This window comes from Melanostigma gelatinosum, assembly GCF_949748355.1.
Source record: "Melanostigma gelatinosum genome assembly, chromosome: 22".
NCBI classification, from domain to species: Eukaryota; Metazoa; Chordata; class Actinopteri; order Perciformes; family Zoarcidae; genus Melanostigma; species Melanostigma gelatinosum.
Window position 1 is genome coordinate 7,199,507 of NC_136655.1, and position 15,225 is coordinate 7,214,731.

At 43.8% G+C, this 15,225-nt stretch overlaps 1 protein-coding gene across 1 annotated transcript in view; it reads left to right on the plus strand.

The window, feature by feature from the left end:
• plxna4 (plexin A4) overlaps window positions 1-15,225 on the plus strand; it is a 199,726-nt gene that overhangs the window by 117,381 nt on the left and 67,120 nt on the right. The window contains exons 4-5 of the mRNA XM_079294703.1: window positions 1,886-2,014; window positions 12,611-12,711. Coding sequence (XP_079150829.1) covers window positions 1,886-2,014; window positions 12,611-12,711 — 230 coding nt within the window. The remainder of the gene's footprint in view (window positions 1-1,885; window positions 2,015-12,610; window positions 12,712-15,225) is intronic.

Here is a 15,225-nt window from a genome sequence, read left to right on the forward strand (position 1 = left end):
TTTGGTTTTGAACAGGCGTTTCCCTTGCGTGTTCCCCTCCAAGTCCCAGTGTGCCTGCGCTGCTTGCTTGCGGACGTGCTGTGCACTCCCTGGTGGCTCATTTGTTTTGTCTGTGGTCAGATTGAGGGATAATACACAGGAGCTTCCCCTTGAAGCCCCTCCACTCCCTGGTGACCGTGGATCCGTCCCAACACAATACAACTCTATATTCAGCCTTTGCCGTAGACTCTCTGGCCTTTTAACTCTGCTTGGCAATTGACTTCCCTCATATGCAGCGGCGGTAAGCTGATACACACACACATGGTCGCATACGTTCACATGCACACACATGCTGTGTACAGTGCGCATACGCACAGCGCCTCAAATTAACTCACCCGATCAGGCAGATTAGATAACCCCACCTGCTGAATCTGGCTCTGGCTCGCGTGGAAGTTTCTTTCTTCCTACCTCCCTCTTTTCTTTCTGTCTTTATCTTATTCGCCTTCTGTTCTTTTCTTTACAACTGACCCAAGAGCATACAATGGTTCCCAGTGAAAGTGTGAGGCTTTGATACGCAGACTTCAGGTCCTTTGAGATCCGGATCACAAGCCAAGCAGGAGGCAGAGTGAGAGAGGAAGAACGACTGAGAACCGAAAAAGGGGGGGGGGGGGGGGGGGTGAAATCAGGGTGAAAGATGGTGCCTGTTTAAAGAAATGTCATGTTGTGAAACTGGATATCGGTAGAAGCAGCAGCAGGAGTAGACTGCAGCCTGTGCTCTCAAGTTTCTGTCTTTTCTGTACAAGAAAAGAAAAGTTGCGTTGGACTGTAGTGGAGCAGTGGATGGCTTTCGATTGGTTCCTGGTTCACTGCAGGATAAAGTTGAGGGGCCGGAGTGACTGCCAGACACTTTGTGTGAAGAATATTTTTATTGTGTTTCTAAAGACCTAATATTGATTGCAGTGCAAGCCTGCACAGGTCTGTGTGTGTGTGTGTCTGTGTGTGTGTGTGTGTGTGTGTGTGTGAGAGAGCGTGTATTCTACTGGGTGCTGAAAGTTGCTTGCGTCGGTATGTGTCAAAGCTGTTTGTTGGTGGGAAATTACCGCCAGAGGACCATATTTTGAAGGGATCATTTAGAACACACCCTCTGCGTTTGTTTGTGTGCGACGATGGAAGCAGATGTTCGGGCACCACCCCGAACACTTCCGTCCCGCCACCAAGTGTGCGTGGGGCCAATTCCATGCACTTTCTGCTGAGTAAACACACCGAGGGGCTCACTAACCACACCTCCAGCCCAGATGCCGTATTACTGTAATCACTTTTGAATGTCTGGAAACGGTGATGGAGAAAGATGATGCATCTCAGATACAGCACAGTAACTTCCTAAGGCTCTATGTGGTTGATTGGCAATTTAGTCAATAATTGGCTTCAAAAGTACCCTTTCATGATACCTCGATCCCTAATTGCACATTTCTTGGTCCTAGATGTCGACTTTGTTCAATTGCCAAGTCCTTCCTTGTGGAGGGCAACATTACTCTGTCTGGCTTTGCTTCCGTTTAACCTCAGCTATTCTTTAAACACATGATATATTTTCAGTCCCGTCATTTACTATTTAATTATTACAGCTGCTTCTGAGACGAAGAGGAAGTTGTTTGGGATCTTCAGTTGTCTTTTCCTAAATCAGTAAAGTTAAAACAGTTACTTTGTTGTTCAGTAATTCAAACTTTCGATGCAGTTGGCACTGATTCAATCAATTTCAGTAGCAGGTGTGATACTTCATTCAATGTTTTGAATGTTTCTTTCTTTAAACGCTGCCATTCTTGTAATACCTGCGAAGCGACGTGAGCGCCACAGTGATTAAGCAGTAATTAAATATGTGAATTCTTAATATGCTTCTGTGTTTTTCCAGATCCGGGTCGACGGCTCCTCTCGTGCGCAGCAGTACGAGACTGTGCAGGCGGTGGAGAATGGACCCATCCTCCGAGACATGGCCTTCTCTTCTGATCACCACTACCTCTATGTCATGTCTGAGACCCAGGTTAGACACTCGCACATCAGAAGGACTTCTGCCGCCCCCCCCCCCCCCTGCCGAGTCAATATCATAACCACTGGCATTTATCATTTTCTTATGTCACAGTGTACAATAACCTTTGGTGCAGCGTGGAGGATTTCATTACAGCCTGGAGGGAGGAGAGGAAGGGATTAGATAGCCTGTTGGGTTCTATGACCAAGTCTTTTTATAGGAACTGACTGCGAGGGTAGAGTTGGAGTGAATAAATGTGTTGAATTATAGGGAGAGTGGTCTCACTCCACTTGTGTGTGTGTTTTTGTGTGTATGTCTGTGCGCAGATTCACACATCCACACACTATCTCTCTCTTAGTACCTTTGATGACATGGAATGCGGTGCGAAATAGCAGCACTCTGTGTAATGGTCACAGACACAGTGAGTCTGCGAACACCTCTATCGGAGGCAACGCCTTGCTAAAATAGCACCATGAAAAGTCCATGTGCACACAGCCATGACTCACTGTGTTTTCACTTTCTCTGTGGATTGCAGACAAAAGAACACACGGCTAAGAGCATGTAAGAACATTATGTGTAATACATGTACAGTAGCCAAGGCAATGCAATGTGTGCAACATAAAAAGACGCATAAATAGGATTATTAAAACGAAATAAAATAAAGACAATTAAAAGTTAACTTGATAAAACGGAAAAGTCCACCAGTTGAAGAATCCATTGTGGAGCATTTCAGTTCAGTATATCCCCATTTATTGGTTATCATTATTAATGTGACTGTTAGAAATAATGTGGCAAAAGCTCTGAGTTCCGATAATATGCATATCATTCTCTCCCTTCTCTTTATCTCCTGCCACGTGTAATCACAGGAGGCCACTGCTGTTTGGTTGGCAGCGATAGCCTAGTGGCTCCTGTATGTTGTCTGCAGCTTCCAGCGGATTATCGACCTCTCTGGCACCATGATACTGTCAGTGTTTCCTAATGTGCAGCGCAGTTTGTTTGTGTGTGTACGTGCGTGAATACGAGCACATTTTAAGAGCCCAGATTTCCCTGATAACACTTTGTATATCGGACAGACGGTGGGCAGAAGGTGCCCTCTTCAAATGCAGCTCTCGTCGCCTCTCCTGAGGTCTCAGTCTGTCCTGCTGCAGAGAGAGTAGGAAAGGAAAGGAGGGAGAGGCACAAGTGAGCAGAATAAGGGCATTTAGGATGCTATTTTGTCACGGCATCCAGTTACATCCAATCCCTCTTTTGTATTAATCTGTTAATCAGTAATGTTGTTGTTTTTTCTCTCCTTTGGATTGTAGTGCGTGTAATTGGGCTTAGAGAAGATATTACAGAATAACAAATGAATTATTAAGAATACTTAATTTCCATTTCTTCCCATTATGTTGGATTCCTTTTTGTCTCGCTATTATCGCCCAACATCGTGTTACAAATTTAGCATTTTTAATTTGCATGCCAATTAGCTTATATTGAACACAGCAACCAAGTGAGTTTTGTTAGTGGTCCCGTGTGTGTGTGTGTGTGTGTGTGTGTGTGTGTGTGTGTGTGTGTGTGTGTGTGTGTGTGTGTTAGGCCTTCATAGTATTAAGTCCATTAGCCTAGTTAGAGGGCTGACCTCCACTAACTGTTTCGGAAGAACATCTGGGAATTACCATACACAGAAATATAGAAAGTAGTGAATGAACACATACACACAAACACAAACTCCTTCAATGCTGAACGGTTTATAGAACAACAATAAGTGTTGTGAATTGATTGAATAAGTGAATGAATGTGAATAATTAATTCCACCAGTTAATTCAACATTTTATCGTTGTGATGTTTGTTTAAAGATCAAAACATTTCTACTCGATTTGTACATTGAAGTCATTGCCAATATTTGATAACCGATCATTTCCGTAAGTTGGTTGATCAATACCGATACATTTTTAATTCAGCGCAACACCTTTCCCTTTTCTTGAGTCAGTCGAGTTCATCAGTTTATCACTGCTGTATTACCAGCAGTACCCGTCCTGATTCACTGTTCAACACTGTTTCCAAGTGTCTGCAATCACTCAAGGAGACGAGTGCATATTGCTTCATCTCAAATGTGGAGAACAATATTTTGGCATCGCGGGTTTGTTCTCTCGCGGCCTTCTCTCCAGCAAGTTGATTATTGGAGGTTTCCCTGTAAACTGTTAGCTGAATTACATGCTGTTGCCTCGAGTCGAAACAAGTTTTATTAAATGCCATAGAGGGTCACAGCATGTGCTACAAAACAAATAAATAAAGATGCTAACATCCATCTTTTTAGATTAATCATGGATAAATGTAATTTTGAATTTCTTGTGTTGGCTGTTTGCGAACCTCACACAAACAGCCAAGTTTAAAGGTCATGTTGTGGTCAGCCGTACATGTTTTTTTTTTTTAACCGTACTGCCTGCTGGATCAGAGTGGCACACGTGCACATGCCAAATTCCCAGTGGTGGCAAACGCTATTAAAGCAGCCTGAGCTGGTCGATAGCAGAAGGCCACCTGCTGTTTCCGGGGCCCTGGGACTCAGACACTCAGAGAGGGTGTGATAGATGGAACAAGGGAGAAATACAGAAAGAGGAAAGACAGGAGGGGAGGGGGGGGCCCCACAACCGGAGGCTGAGAACACAGTTAGTCGATACAGCTCCTCTCCTGCTGCTGTGGACCGAGAGACAGACCTCCTCTGGAGCCAGGCTGGTGAGAGAGTCCAGTACCGGCTCATGAGGGTCAGACTGTGATGTTGGAGGGAGAGAGAGGATGAGGAGGAGAGGGACAGAGAAAGTGGATTAGATAGGGATAGGTCTTTGATCGTTCCGAATATGGCAGAAACTTGTGCTGCATTGTGCGATTCTTGTTTGCGTAAAGGTTGTTTTACAGGTTTGTAAAACAAAGGTCCTTTTCCTTGACGCAAAACAAATGCAAACCCTGTCCTCACTGCAATCGTCACTCTCTATCACAAAGTGGATTAAATAGACGTCATTACTTTGGCTCTAAAAAGATTTCCCGGCTCGGCCATTTTTTTTTTTTATCAGTAGAAAAAAAGTAGTATTTTGTGAGTTCGCGAAAACTTGACGATCATCACTTCCCATCACAAAATGGAAGAATGTGAACACGATTACTTTTGGTCCGCAAGGACTAAAAGACGGTCTGATAATGTATGGACACATCAGTCTGTTGGTGTGATGATAATGAGCCATGAATAAATTACAATGTGGCAACTGGCACACCTTGATGTGAGTGTGCCCAGCGTCAGGCAGGGGCATCATGCTGAGTAACACTCTACCCTGCGTCTCTGTGTCACATTATACACTCATTAGAGAAGAAAGCTCAACATACCCATGCAGTATCCTGTACTGCATGGAATGCTCTCCACAGCCCAGTTGTATTTTTCTCATCCATTTCATTTCTCTTCCATCCTTTCAATCAATTTTTCTTTTCGTTCTTTCCTCCATCCTGTGACTGTCCTCTTTGTTATATTTGTTTTTCTTTCAAGATTATAGATTGTTTTGCTCCTACAACCCCTATTCATTTCTAAAGGGATTTGTAAAGCAGATGAGGAGTCGGGCTTTTGTGGGCCTTGTTCCTCTTTCTCCATTTCCTTCCTCTCCATCTTTATTTCATTTCTAACCACTACCCTTTGTCGTTTTTACCCCACTTCACCCCCAATCCTCAATTTATTCCTCATTCCTTATAGCAGAGTAATCTGTCATCCCGACTCTCTCATTAATCCAGTGATTGGCTGTCCTCTAATTGGATCTCCCTCGCTAACACACACACACACAGTCATAAGTCATCCTATTAGTGGGTTAAATAAATGTTCTGGTACAAAGAGGACAGTCGGATGATAGAATGGGCCGTGATTATGGATGTTGGGGTTGGTGTTTGAGTGACAGGGGCAGGTCAATCCCACTGTTAATAGTAGCTGCTGCTGTTCCTCACTACTATGTTACTGTCCTGTTAACACTGGTTCATCCGTCAACCACAATGAGGACGTCTGGGGAGAATGAATGAGGCGGCGTCAGTGGAGGCTGGGGGATCATTTCACGGTTAGTTCAGTATGTGAATTAAAAGTACAAATCACACACTTACGAAAGCGTTTTATTAGGAGCCATAAAGTTATTGTGGAGGGGAAAAAACCTTCCAGTTCTTGAAGTCAACAATGGAGTGGGAAGTTAGCACAAAGAATTGCACGAGGTGGGGGATATGCATATAGCTTATGTTACCGTTTTAATGTCCACGTTCCTCGCTGTTTATCTTTAACATATTAAGATTCCATTCCAAGAAGCAAACTTCAGTGTGAGAAACAAAAGCTGAAAGGGACAGTCCAACCCAAAATTCAAATACATCTTTTTCTTCTTACCTGTCGTGCTATTTATCAATCTTGATAGTTTTGGTGCGAGTTGCCTCGTTTTTGAGATGTTGGCCGTAGAGATTGTCTGCCTTCTCTCAAATATAATGAGACTATGTGTCACTCAGCTTGTGGTGCTCAAAGCATGAATACATTTCTTCCAGAAATCATGACCCAGTTGTTGAAGATGATCCACAGACCTTGTTGTGAGCAGTTTCATAAAGTAACCATTTTCTTTCAGCCACAGGTCCAATGTATGAACTGTCCCTTTTAACTCGTTTGGTAAAAAGTAGAAAAGAATTCTCCAAATGAACCAGAAACACATCTATTTATATGAATTTTGCAAGTTTACCATGAATTAATTTGTGTGGCCTTCTCTGCCCTGTAATGCATACAACCATTAGATAGCATGACTAACTATTTAGTGCATGTTGGGATCTACAATGCCAATACAATGAGTACATTTATGCAAATCGACATGGCTTCCAGGGCATTTGGGAGCAGGTCAAGTTGTTTTGGTTGTGTCTTAGCCATTCGATCCGTCCTCCAATGTTCCCACAGTCATACCAATACCATCCAGCAACATATACATAGCAAGCGCATGAACCTATCCTGACAACAACTCTTCAGTTAGTTCGAGGGTATAACTTATCAAGGATGTTCCTACATGGTTCCAACACTTACCAAGGTTTTTACATTCAGCATATAAACTGTTGCTGGAAAGTGCTGCGACTGCCACACTCGTAGTGTTAATTATTTATATTCAGTGTAGCAAATTCAGAGCTGTACGTGTGAATTATTGAAAAATGTGTAGTAGAGTGGGGTGAGATCGTTCAAAGTCAAATGCTTTTTTTCTGTTTTGAACCCCAACAAGCTCATTTGTGGAAGTATCGCGTCTTTGCATCTCATCAACGATGTTTAATACCAGCATCCTTTCATTTTCCATCAGCGGGGGAACTTTTTACCACATCCCGGCTTACAGTGTGGCTTCCTCACCCCTCTAGTGTTAGGCTATGAGTTATGAAGGTGTTTAGATGTGCATGTTATGCTGTGTCCCAGTTTAGCTGCAGGCTGCTGTGGTCTAAAAAGGCAAGTGAACAGAGCTGATGTGTTTCAGTCATATCTGCACACACACTTCCAAAAAATAAATTGGGGCAGACAAGGTTGGAGAGAACTACCTTTTTTCTTTTGTCTGAATCGAGTGGTTTTCTCTATTTCCCTGTAGCTACCAGTTGTGAATCTATAAACCCTATTATAGTATACTACACACATACACTTTATAAAATGTGTCATTCATATGAGTCATCATCAGCATCTGCTGTCAATGTCTTGCCTGGAAACAGTCCAAACTGTGCACTCTGTCTGAGTAATAGCAATGGAAAGAGAAATGACATTACTGACGAAATGCAAATCATGTTTGTGCAGTGAAGGGTCAGACCGAACCCCACATCTTAAATGCACTTCACCGTGGCATCCGTTATGTCTTCTGCATGGTTCTAGCACTGTTGACTGACAGTGATGGGGCAACATTAGCATGATTAGGGCAAGTTCTGCTGTATGGGTTTATTGTAGCTGAGCTTAGCATCCCGCTGCTTTTTGTTGCTTTTTTGGTAAGCACAGACATACCAAAGATGACATTCCTTTCGACAATGCTACTTCTCCAAATATGGGGGGGGGGGGGGGGGGGCTTACCCTCTTTGGAATGGAAAGATAAGTGAAAATGATTGATTGTATCTGAGTCGTTTGTCATCGCGCTGACTGACAATCCTGACAGCGCAATGGATGGCTTTCTCATTTGACCTCCGAGAACCTCAAATGAAAACAATATTGCGCTTGCAGCCGCTGGCCCGCTCTGTTAACTGAGTTTATGATATAACACCGTTGGTTGGTGGCTGACGGATTGAGCGGCGCGTCAGCTGTGACCGAAGCAGCGGGTCGTTGATGTGTCCCTCGCTTCATTTGAGAGGAGAGGAGAGAGGTGGGGACATGTGAGGAAGAGAGAGGCTCCAGTAAATGAACGAAGGAATAAACAGGATGACATTCGCTGATAGATAGAAAAGAGAATAGAAGACCCGCCCTGGATATCTACGGGCACTGAAAGAGCATCTACGCATTGGTGGCAGGCTGATGGGAAAAATGTGTCTTTGACACATGCATACAACATTGCTGACTTCCAAAACAGCTAAAAATGACTAAATCACATGATATTACATACAGTTAACCACATTATGTTCATGAATGCCTTCCAATAGGCCAATAATAGTGATGCAGTGCCAGCATTGTGCCAAAGTAATGAACAAACTCACACCAGGGAAGGAGAAGAAGACGAATCTAGCCTGGGGGAAGAAGAGGAAAGATAAGAGAAGTTCAGTGTGCCCTGCAGGCTGTGAGGCAGGATTGGGCGATCGCTTTCATTTCTCTCTCTGTTCATTTGGAGTGGTAGAGTTTAGCTGCAGGTGCAATCCCTGTTTAATTACAAGTGGAGGGCGCAGGAACAGAGTAGGATAAAGAGAGGAATAGGGATGAGGCAGAAGAATTAGTTGATAATAAAAGTCTCCGCAGATTTATTAAATGATCGCTTTCCCACTGCAGGTTGACTCGAAGGCCTCTGGCATTGTGTAAGGAGGAGGGGGAGATGGAGGGAAGAGGAGAGGAGAGGAAAGAAAAACAAAGTCAGGCTTTATCATCTCCTCAGTGTAATGATGAAGATCTTGAAGTGCAAATTCTGAATACACTTAAAGCGAAGACTCTTCCTCCTCTCTTCCTTTGAAACCCATTTTCCACACACACACACACTTATATACTGTACATATAATTTGATGCCATTGTGCCACCACAGTAAATGATCAAGTACGTCTTCATCTCTCTCCCCACACATTAAGGCATCAAGTTCTTCTGTGATCGTGGCCTTTTTTAGAAGTGCGATTACATTCAGCAGCTCCCATCTCTCCCCATTGTGAAAGGAGGGAGCGTGCAGGGTGTAATGGATGTCATTTGCTCACCTGAAACAGGAGGGAATTATAAATGCCATGCACCCTATCCTTTGTATTTATCCCTGCTGATATGATAGCAGGGATAAATCTCCATGGAGAAGAGACAGTGAGACGTAATGGTCCCCTCTCTGGCAAAGCCGGCGAAGAAGATTGCATGAAATGAATGTGATATCGAGATGAGAGAGACAAGGGGTGCATTGGGTCGTTTAGCCACCAAATCCCTACATTTTTTTTTTTTTTTTGATAAAAGAGAGGACAAAAGTGTGGCCTGCTTGAGTGTGTGTGTGTGTGTGTGTGTGTGCCAGATAGAGAACGGAGGCTTTGGAGAGATGATGAATGTGTGATCTTACACACCTCAGAGCGTCTGAGTGACAGAGAAAGACAGACAGACAGGGAGAATGAATGATATCAGGATCCGCGCTGTGGAACAGAGGATTCACATTGGCACCCAGTGCTTCTGCTGGGCTCTGAATGTGGAGTGTTTGTTTTTGTTTGTGTGTGTGTGTGTGTGTTTTATCTGTTGAGAAAACCATTTTCCCCAGAGGCAAGCATCTGAGGCCTTGATAGGCATCAGGAGGTCTCTTCCATTCTCCAAAGTCTAAATCCGTATGTGTGTTTTTGTTGTTGTATACATGTGGGTGGTGTGTGTATCGGCATGTCTGCCACCGATGAAGTGTTGAATTATAAAGCGTTCAGATATGGCGGCATTGTTTGCTACAGTTCTGTGTGGGTGCTTAGCTTTTATGGCAGATCACGAGGTGACAAACCACTCGATGCGGTGACATGGCTGCGTAGATTACATAAACGCGTGCACAAACGCGCGCGCACACGGGGAGATTGCGGTTCCACACACTCTCACGATAAGGCTTTGGCAGCTGAAATCCCTCCATAGGCTAACACACAATGGCCTTTCTCCTCCCTGACTACCCGGTTGTTGAGCTGGGCTGAGACAGTGGTAGATCTTAGGAGGATGGAGCAGGCTTGGTGGAGAGTGACGGGAAGGGAGGGACTCCATCATGTGAGATGCAACGAGGATCTGTGTTGAATTTGATGCTCGCACACACTCTATCTCTACCGATTCCATCGCAAACTCATTCCCTTTATCTACCTAATGCAAATACGTCTCCACACAGTAGGGAGGGCGAAACATGCTGGCCATTTATTTTCCTCCCAAAGCGCACGCGCGCGCTTAACACACAAAGATTCACTTGCGTTGTTTTTAATCTGTACTAGCATGCGAGCAGGATTCCTCTTGACTTTGACAAGGAGATACACCCCCTCTGAATTCATTCAGCAGTTTGAATCTGTTTCAGTATGTGTGTGTGTGTGCACATGTCTGCCTGAGTATGCTATTTATAGTGCTTGTAGAGATACACAGTGGAGACTTAAATGTAGAGAACAGGAGAGAGAATGATGTCGTGGTGTGTTTTTAAAGTGTCTCCATAGTGTCAGTGTCTGTCTTCAGTGACAGTAGGAATCGTTTGTGTGCACACATGTTGAAATATGATTCCCACCATGAGTGTGTGCAAAAGTCTTGTGTATTGAGTGTGAGAGAGCGAGGAGGGGGGGGGGGGGGGCTGTCAGCCAGAGATGTGCTGTCTGATAGTCGGTGCATCCAACAGAGCTGTGCTGAAGAGATTCCACCACGCATGTAGGCGGTCCTGATCTCAGTCATGCCCTACATTGGGTGGTTTAATTATGGTCCTTTTCATATCCTCAAATATGGAATTGAGTTCGTAAAATGTGCAGCGAGGACATGTATAATTGCATCGCTTATATCCAGAGGTATAAAGATCCAAAATAATTGATATTCGCCACCTATTGGAGGTGGTGCACGAGGTGATTTGAAAATGACCTACCGGTAGATTAAATTAGTGTGCCTTATCACTGCCATAGTGTCTTTCAGCAAGGAACTAGATTTACATCCTCCGCAGCAAGATGCACAGGTGTTGAGTGCATGTTCTGACCTAAAAAGCATATGTGGTAGTCAGCTTGTCCTTCATCTGATTGTCTTGTATGCAGAAATATGGCCAGTGGCTGTTTAACTGTACAGTACATAAGTATTGTTATTTGTACACAGTGATAGTATGACCATCTGGTGTCTTCCTGTTTATGTGGCAGAGAAAGGCAACAATGCTTGTTCACCTTCATCTGAAACTTGTATTTCAAGACTTACATTCCAGTTAGTGTGTGCAGGGACCTGAACACACACACTGAGACCACAGCGTTACCCTCATAACAACCCAACATCAGTCCCACACTGACGATGTCATCTCTCTTTCCCGGCTGTCATCGGTGAGCAGCGTGAGTGACAGCGGTCATCCACCAATGACGGCTCATTAATCAAAAGTGCCCCAGCAAACACCTGTTATTGCACCGCGCTGTTGCCGTTGCGACAAGAGCAGGGGACGACTGAGATCCACCTCAGCTTTGCCCTTTGCTCTCGGTCACTCAAGGCCCATGCCGATCAGCGCCAGTCAATGGCAGTTTGAATTGGCAGGGCTATATATCACAATAGATGGGCTGCTCTCCCATGTGGCCACGTTTTCCATATGGAGCCAGTGGGGAGAGATGGAAGCTGACAAGCTTATAATAACAATACATTGTATTTGTATAGCACTTTAAAGGGTACTCAAAGACACGTAACATGGTAGAAGCATTTACAATATCAACAAAATAGATGACATACCAGTAAGGAACAGCACAAACATAAACTGAACTAACTGTACAGTTTGTAATTAGACTGGATTAGATGCAGCACTTGTGAGGAAGCATAAAGATGGATGATCAAATGCCTCAAACTCCCTCTACACTTTTATTTCCCCTCTCTTTTGGAGGTGTTGTGTTACTAGTAAGCCGTTACTGGTGTACACCGAAAATAATTTCATTATGCTTGTCCAACCTGAGGAGGGTTTTGTAAGTTTGCAAGTCATTGAAAATTGTATTTTGATTCCCCTATTCCATTTATTCATTTTCATAGATGCATCCTTTCTTTCTCTGTCACACTCCCTCTCTGAAAACACACACACACACACTCACACATCTGAAGCAGGCATGCAGATATATTCGTATCATATTCAAATTCCTCCCATCAACCACTTATACCCTGCAGCTTTAAAACGTTTCTGTTCCACAGTCTGTTTTCTGGTAATGTTTCCTTTTAATATTGTTAAAATATTGTTCACTTTGTTCGTTAATACAAAAATGTGACCTTTGACTCTACATCCTATTTAATCCTTGTTTGTTTCTCTGCAGCTGTCGAGGGTGCCAGTGGAGGCCTGTAGTCAGTACTCGACCTGCAGTGAATGTCTCGGATCTGGCGATCCCCACTGTGGCTGGTGTGTCCTGCACAACATGTGAGTATGACTTTAGCAGACGCATATATGCGCACACACACACACGCACACACACCCACCTAAACGTACATGCATCCGTGTTTTCCCTTTCATTCTTCATCCACACAAACGCTGTAATTTCTCACTCCCCCATTCGTTCACAGAGCCTCACACATATTAACCAGACAGTCTGGGGGGTGCTGTGTTTGGGTTGTTAGCCTCCCCTACCTCCATGACGCCTGGGTCCATGCCCGGCACTCCATCCCTTGCAGTCCTTGAGCATTCAGGGACTCCTCTAGCCAACCCAGGCCAAGTCTCAGATTGCTTTCCTGGGGCTCGGCCTTGTGCCAGCGGCCCCCGTTAGATCCATTACCAAACCTACCCACTGGCATTGTTTACCAGCCCTGAAACCAGAGCCTGGTGAGAGCACAGACTCTGGCGGGCACTGCCAGGGCTCTCATGGGCACCACTCCAAACTTCAGGAGTTGACGCAAGGAGAGTGACAGCTTATGTTATTGTAACTGGACTGCGAACTGTTGAATGGGTTTATTTTTGCCTTAGATTCAAGCTTTCTGTCTTTCACATGCAGACATATGCACACATATGCACACACACTGCTGTCAAACCCTCGTCCCTCAAGATCGACGTGGGAGATAATGCTTGCTGGGGGCGGGGAGATTTCCCACCCCCCTGTAAATTGAAAATTGGTTTCTTGTGTTGGTGCGAGCCCTTGGGGGGGGGGTGTGAGGGAGACTGAGTACATTTTGCACCTTCATCCTTGCTGCCACCAAGGAGACATGATGAGGGCAGTGAAACATGGTGAAACACAGAAAGGAAGGAAGGAAGATGGACAGAGGAGGGGAGTGACGGATAGACTGAGAAAATAAGAGATGGATGTTGAGAGAGGTAGAGAATAGTTAATCCAGAGGAGGACAAAAAGAAAGAGTGGTCATCTTGGATGTAAACTTCCAAGAGAGAAGAGCTGTGAAAGAATGGCTGGAATGTGATAAATTGACAGAGATCGTAAAATGGTTTTAGTGAGAAAAAGAGTTTGTGTGCAGCCGAGTGAAGGAAGGAGAAATGGAGGATGAATGTGTTTGAGGTCTCCAGGGTAGAAAGTGCATTAGCAGACAGAGGTAACACTCTCACGGGTTATGGGTCTCACACACACACACACACACACACAGTCATGCATGAGTGTGTAATGCTTCAGTCCAGATTTTATTATTATCTTGTATTGAACTCCTTCTCTTAACACTCCATAATTAACCAAAAGTTAATCAACCATTTGGTGTATTCTAGCAGATAATTTAATTTAAAAATACATTATCTCAAATAAAGGAGCAGGATCGATGTAAACAACAAATTTCGGGCTATCAGTGAGCAGCCACCATGCAGATATTTGCCACTTGGATCGTGTTTGCAATTTAAATCAAATCTCAAGTGTGTGTGAAGATGGTCCGCATGTGGGTGCCGGTGTGTTTGTGTGTGTGTGTGTGTGTGTGTGTGCACAAATCCATTAACACCCTGGACATCCTCCCAGTCAGAGCAAATGGGTGGCCATAGATTGGCCTGTCACACTTAGCCTGATAGAATCGGCTCTCTTTGGCTCACCCGGTCCCTTCAGTCACATACACACAAGGGCGGGCCGCACACACACACACCTTTTTTGTTGGATAATTAGTGTCATGTCGCCAAAATGAGAATAGTGCCCAGACAGAGAGAAAATAACCAAAATGCCACTTTAGTGGGTCTCGGGTGTCTCTGTGTTTGACCATCACAGGTGTTGTTTTGTGTGTGAGGTTGTGTGGCTCTCGTTCACCCTTCTAGCACACGGACAAGCAAAAGTAAAATGCCCAACTCGGTGCGATCGATTGACCACAGGTTTAACTCTCCTCCTCCTCATCGCTATCCATCACCCAAATTGTGAATTATTGGTGTGACTGAAGCCCTCTGATATGTGTATATATATATATATATATATATATATATATGTATATGTATATGTATATATATATATATATATATATATATGTATATATATATGTATATATATTCCCATGCCCTTATTATAGTAATACAAATAATAGTACTTCTTTCATACAAGAAATGAAGATAGACTTAAAAAACATAAAATAATAACAAAAAGCATGCAGCAATATCCAGTTTGAGCTGACCTATTCGACATTCAGAGGACAGAAGTATAAATCATTTGTCCCTCAGTGTCACCTCCACTTGAGTGACTTATAACGTTTTCATTTATATTGATCCAAGAAGCGACATATCATTGACACAAACCCCCGAAAGCAGAAGTATAAAAAAAAATACAAAAACAATGTAACTGCTTTGTCAATCACTCACTAAATGTCGGCTGGATTGCTGGACAGTAAAGGTTTTATTCATTGTATGGACATTAGAGCCTCTAAAAGTGGAAACCATTGAACAACAGAAAAACAACAGGGACTTGCACAGCTTCCAAAAATCTGCTATCCACTTGTTTACCGAGTGGATTCTGCACATTTCTTCTTTTTTTTA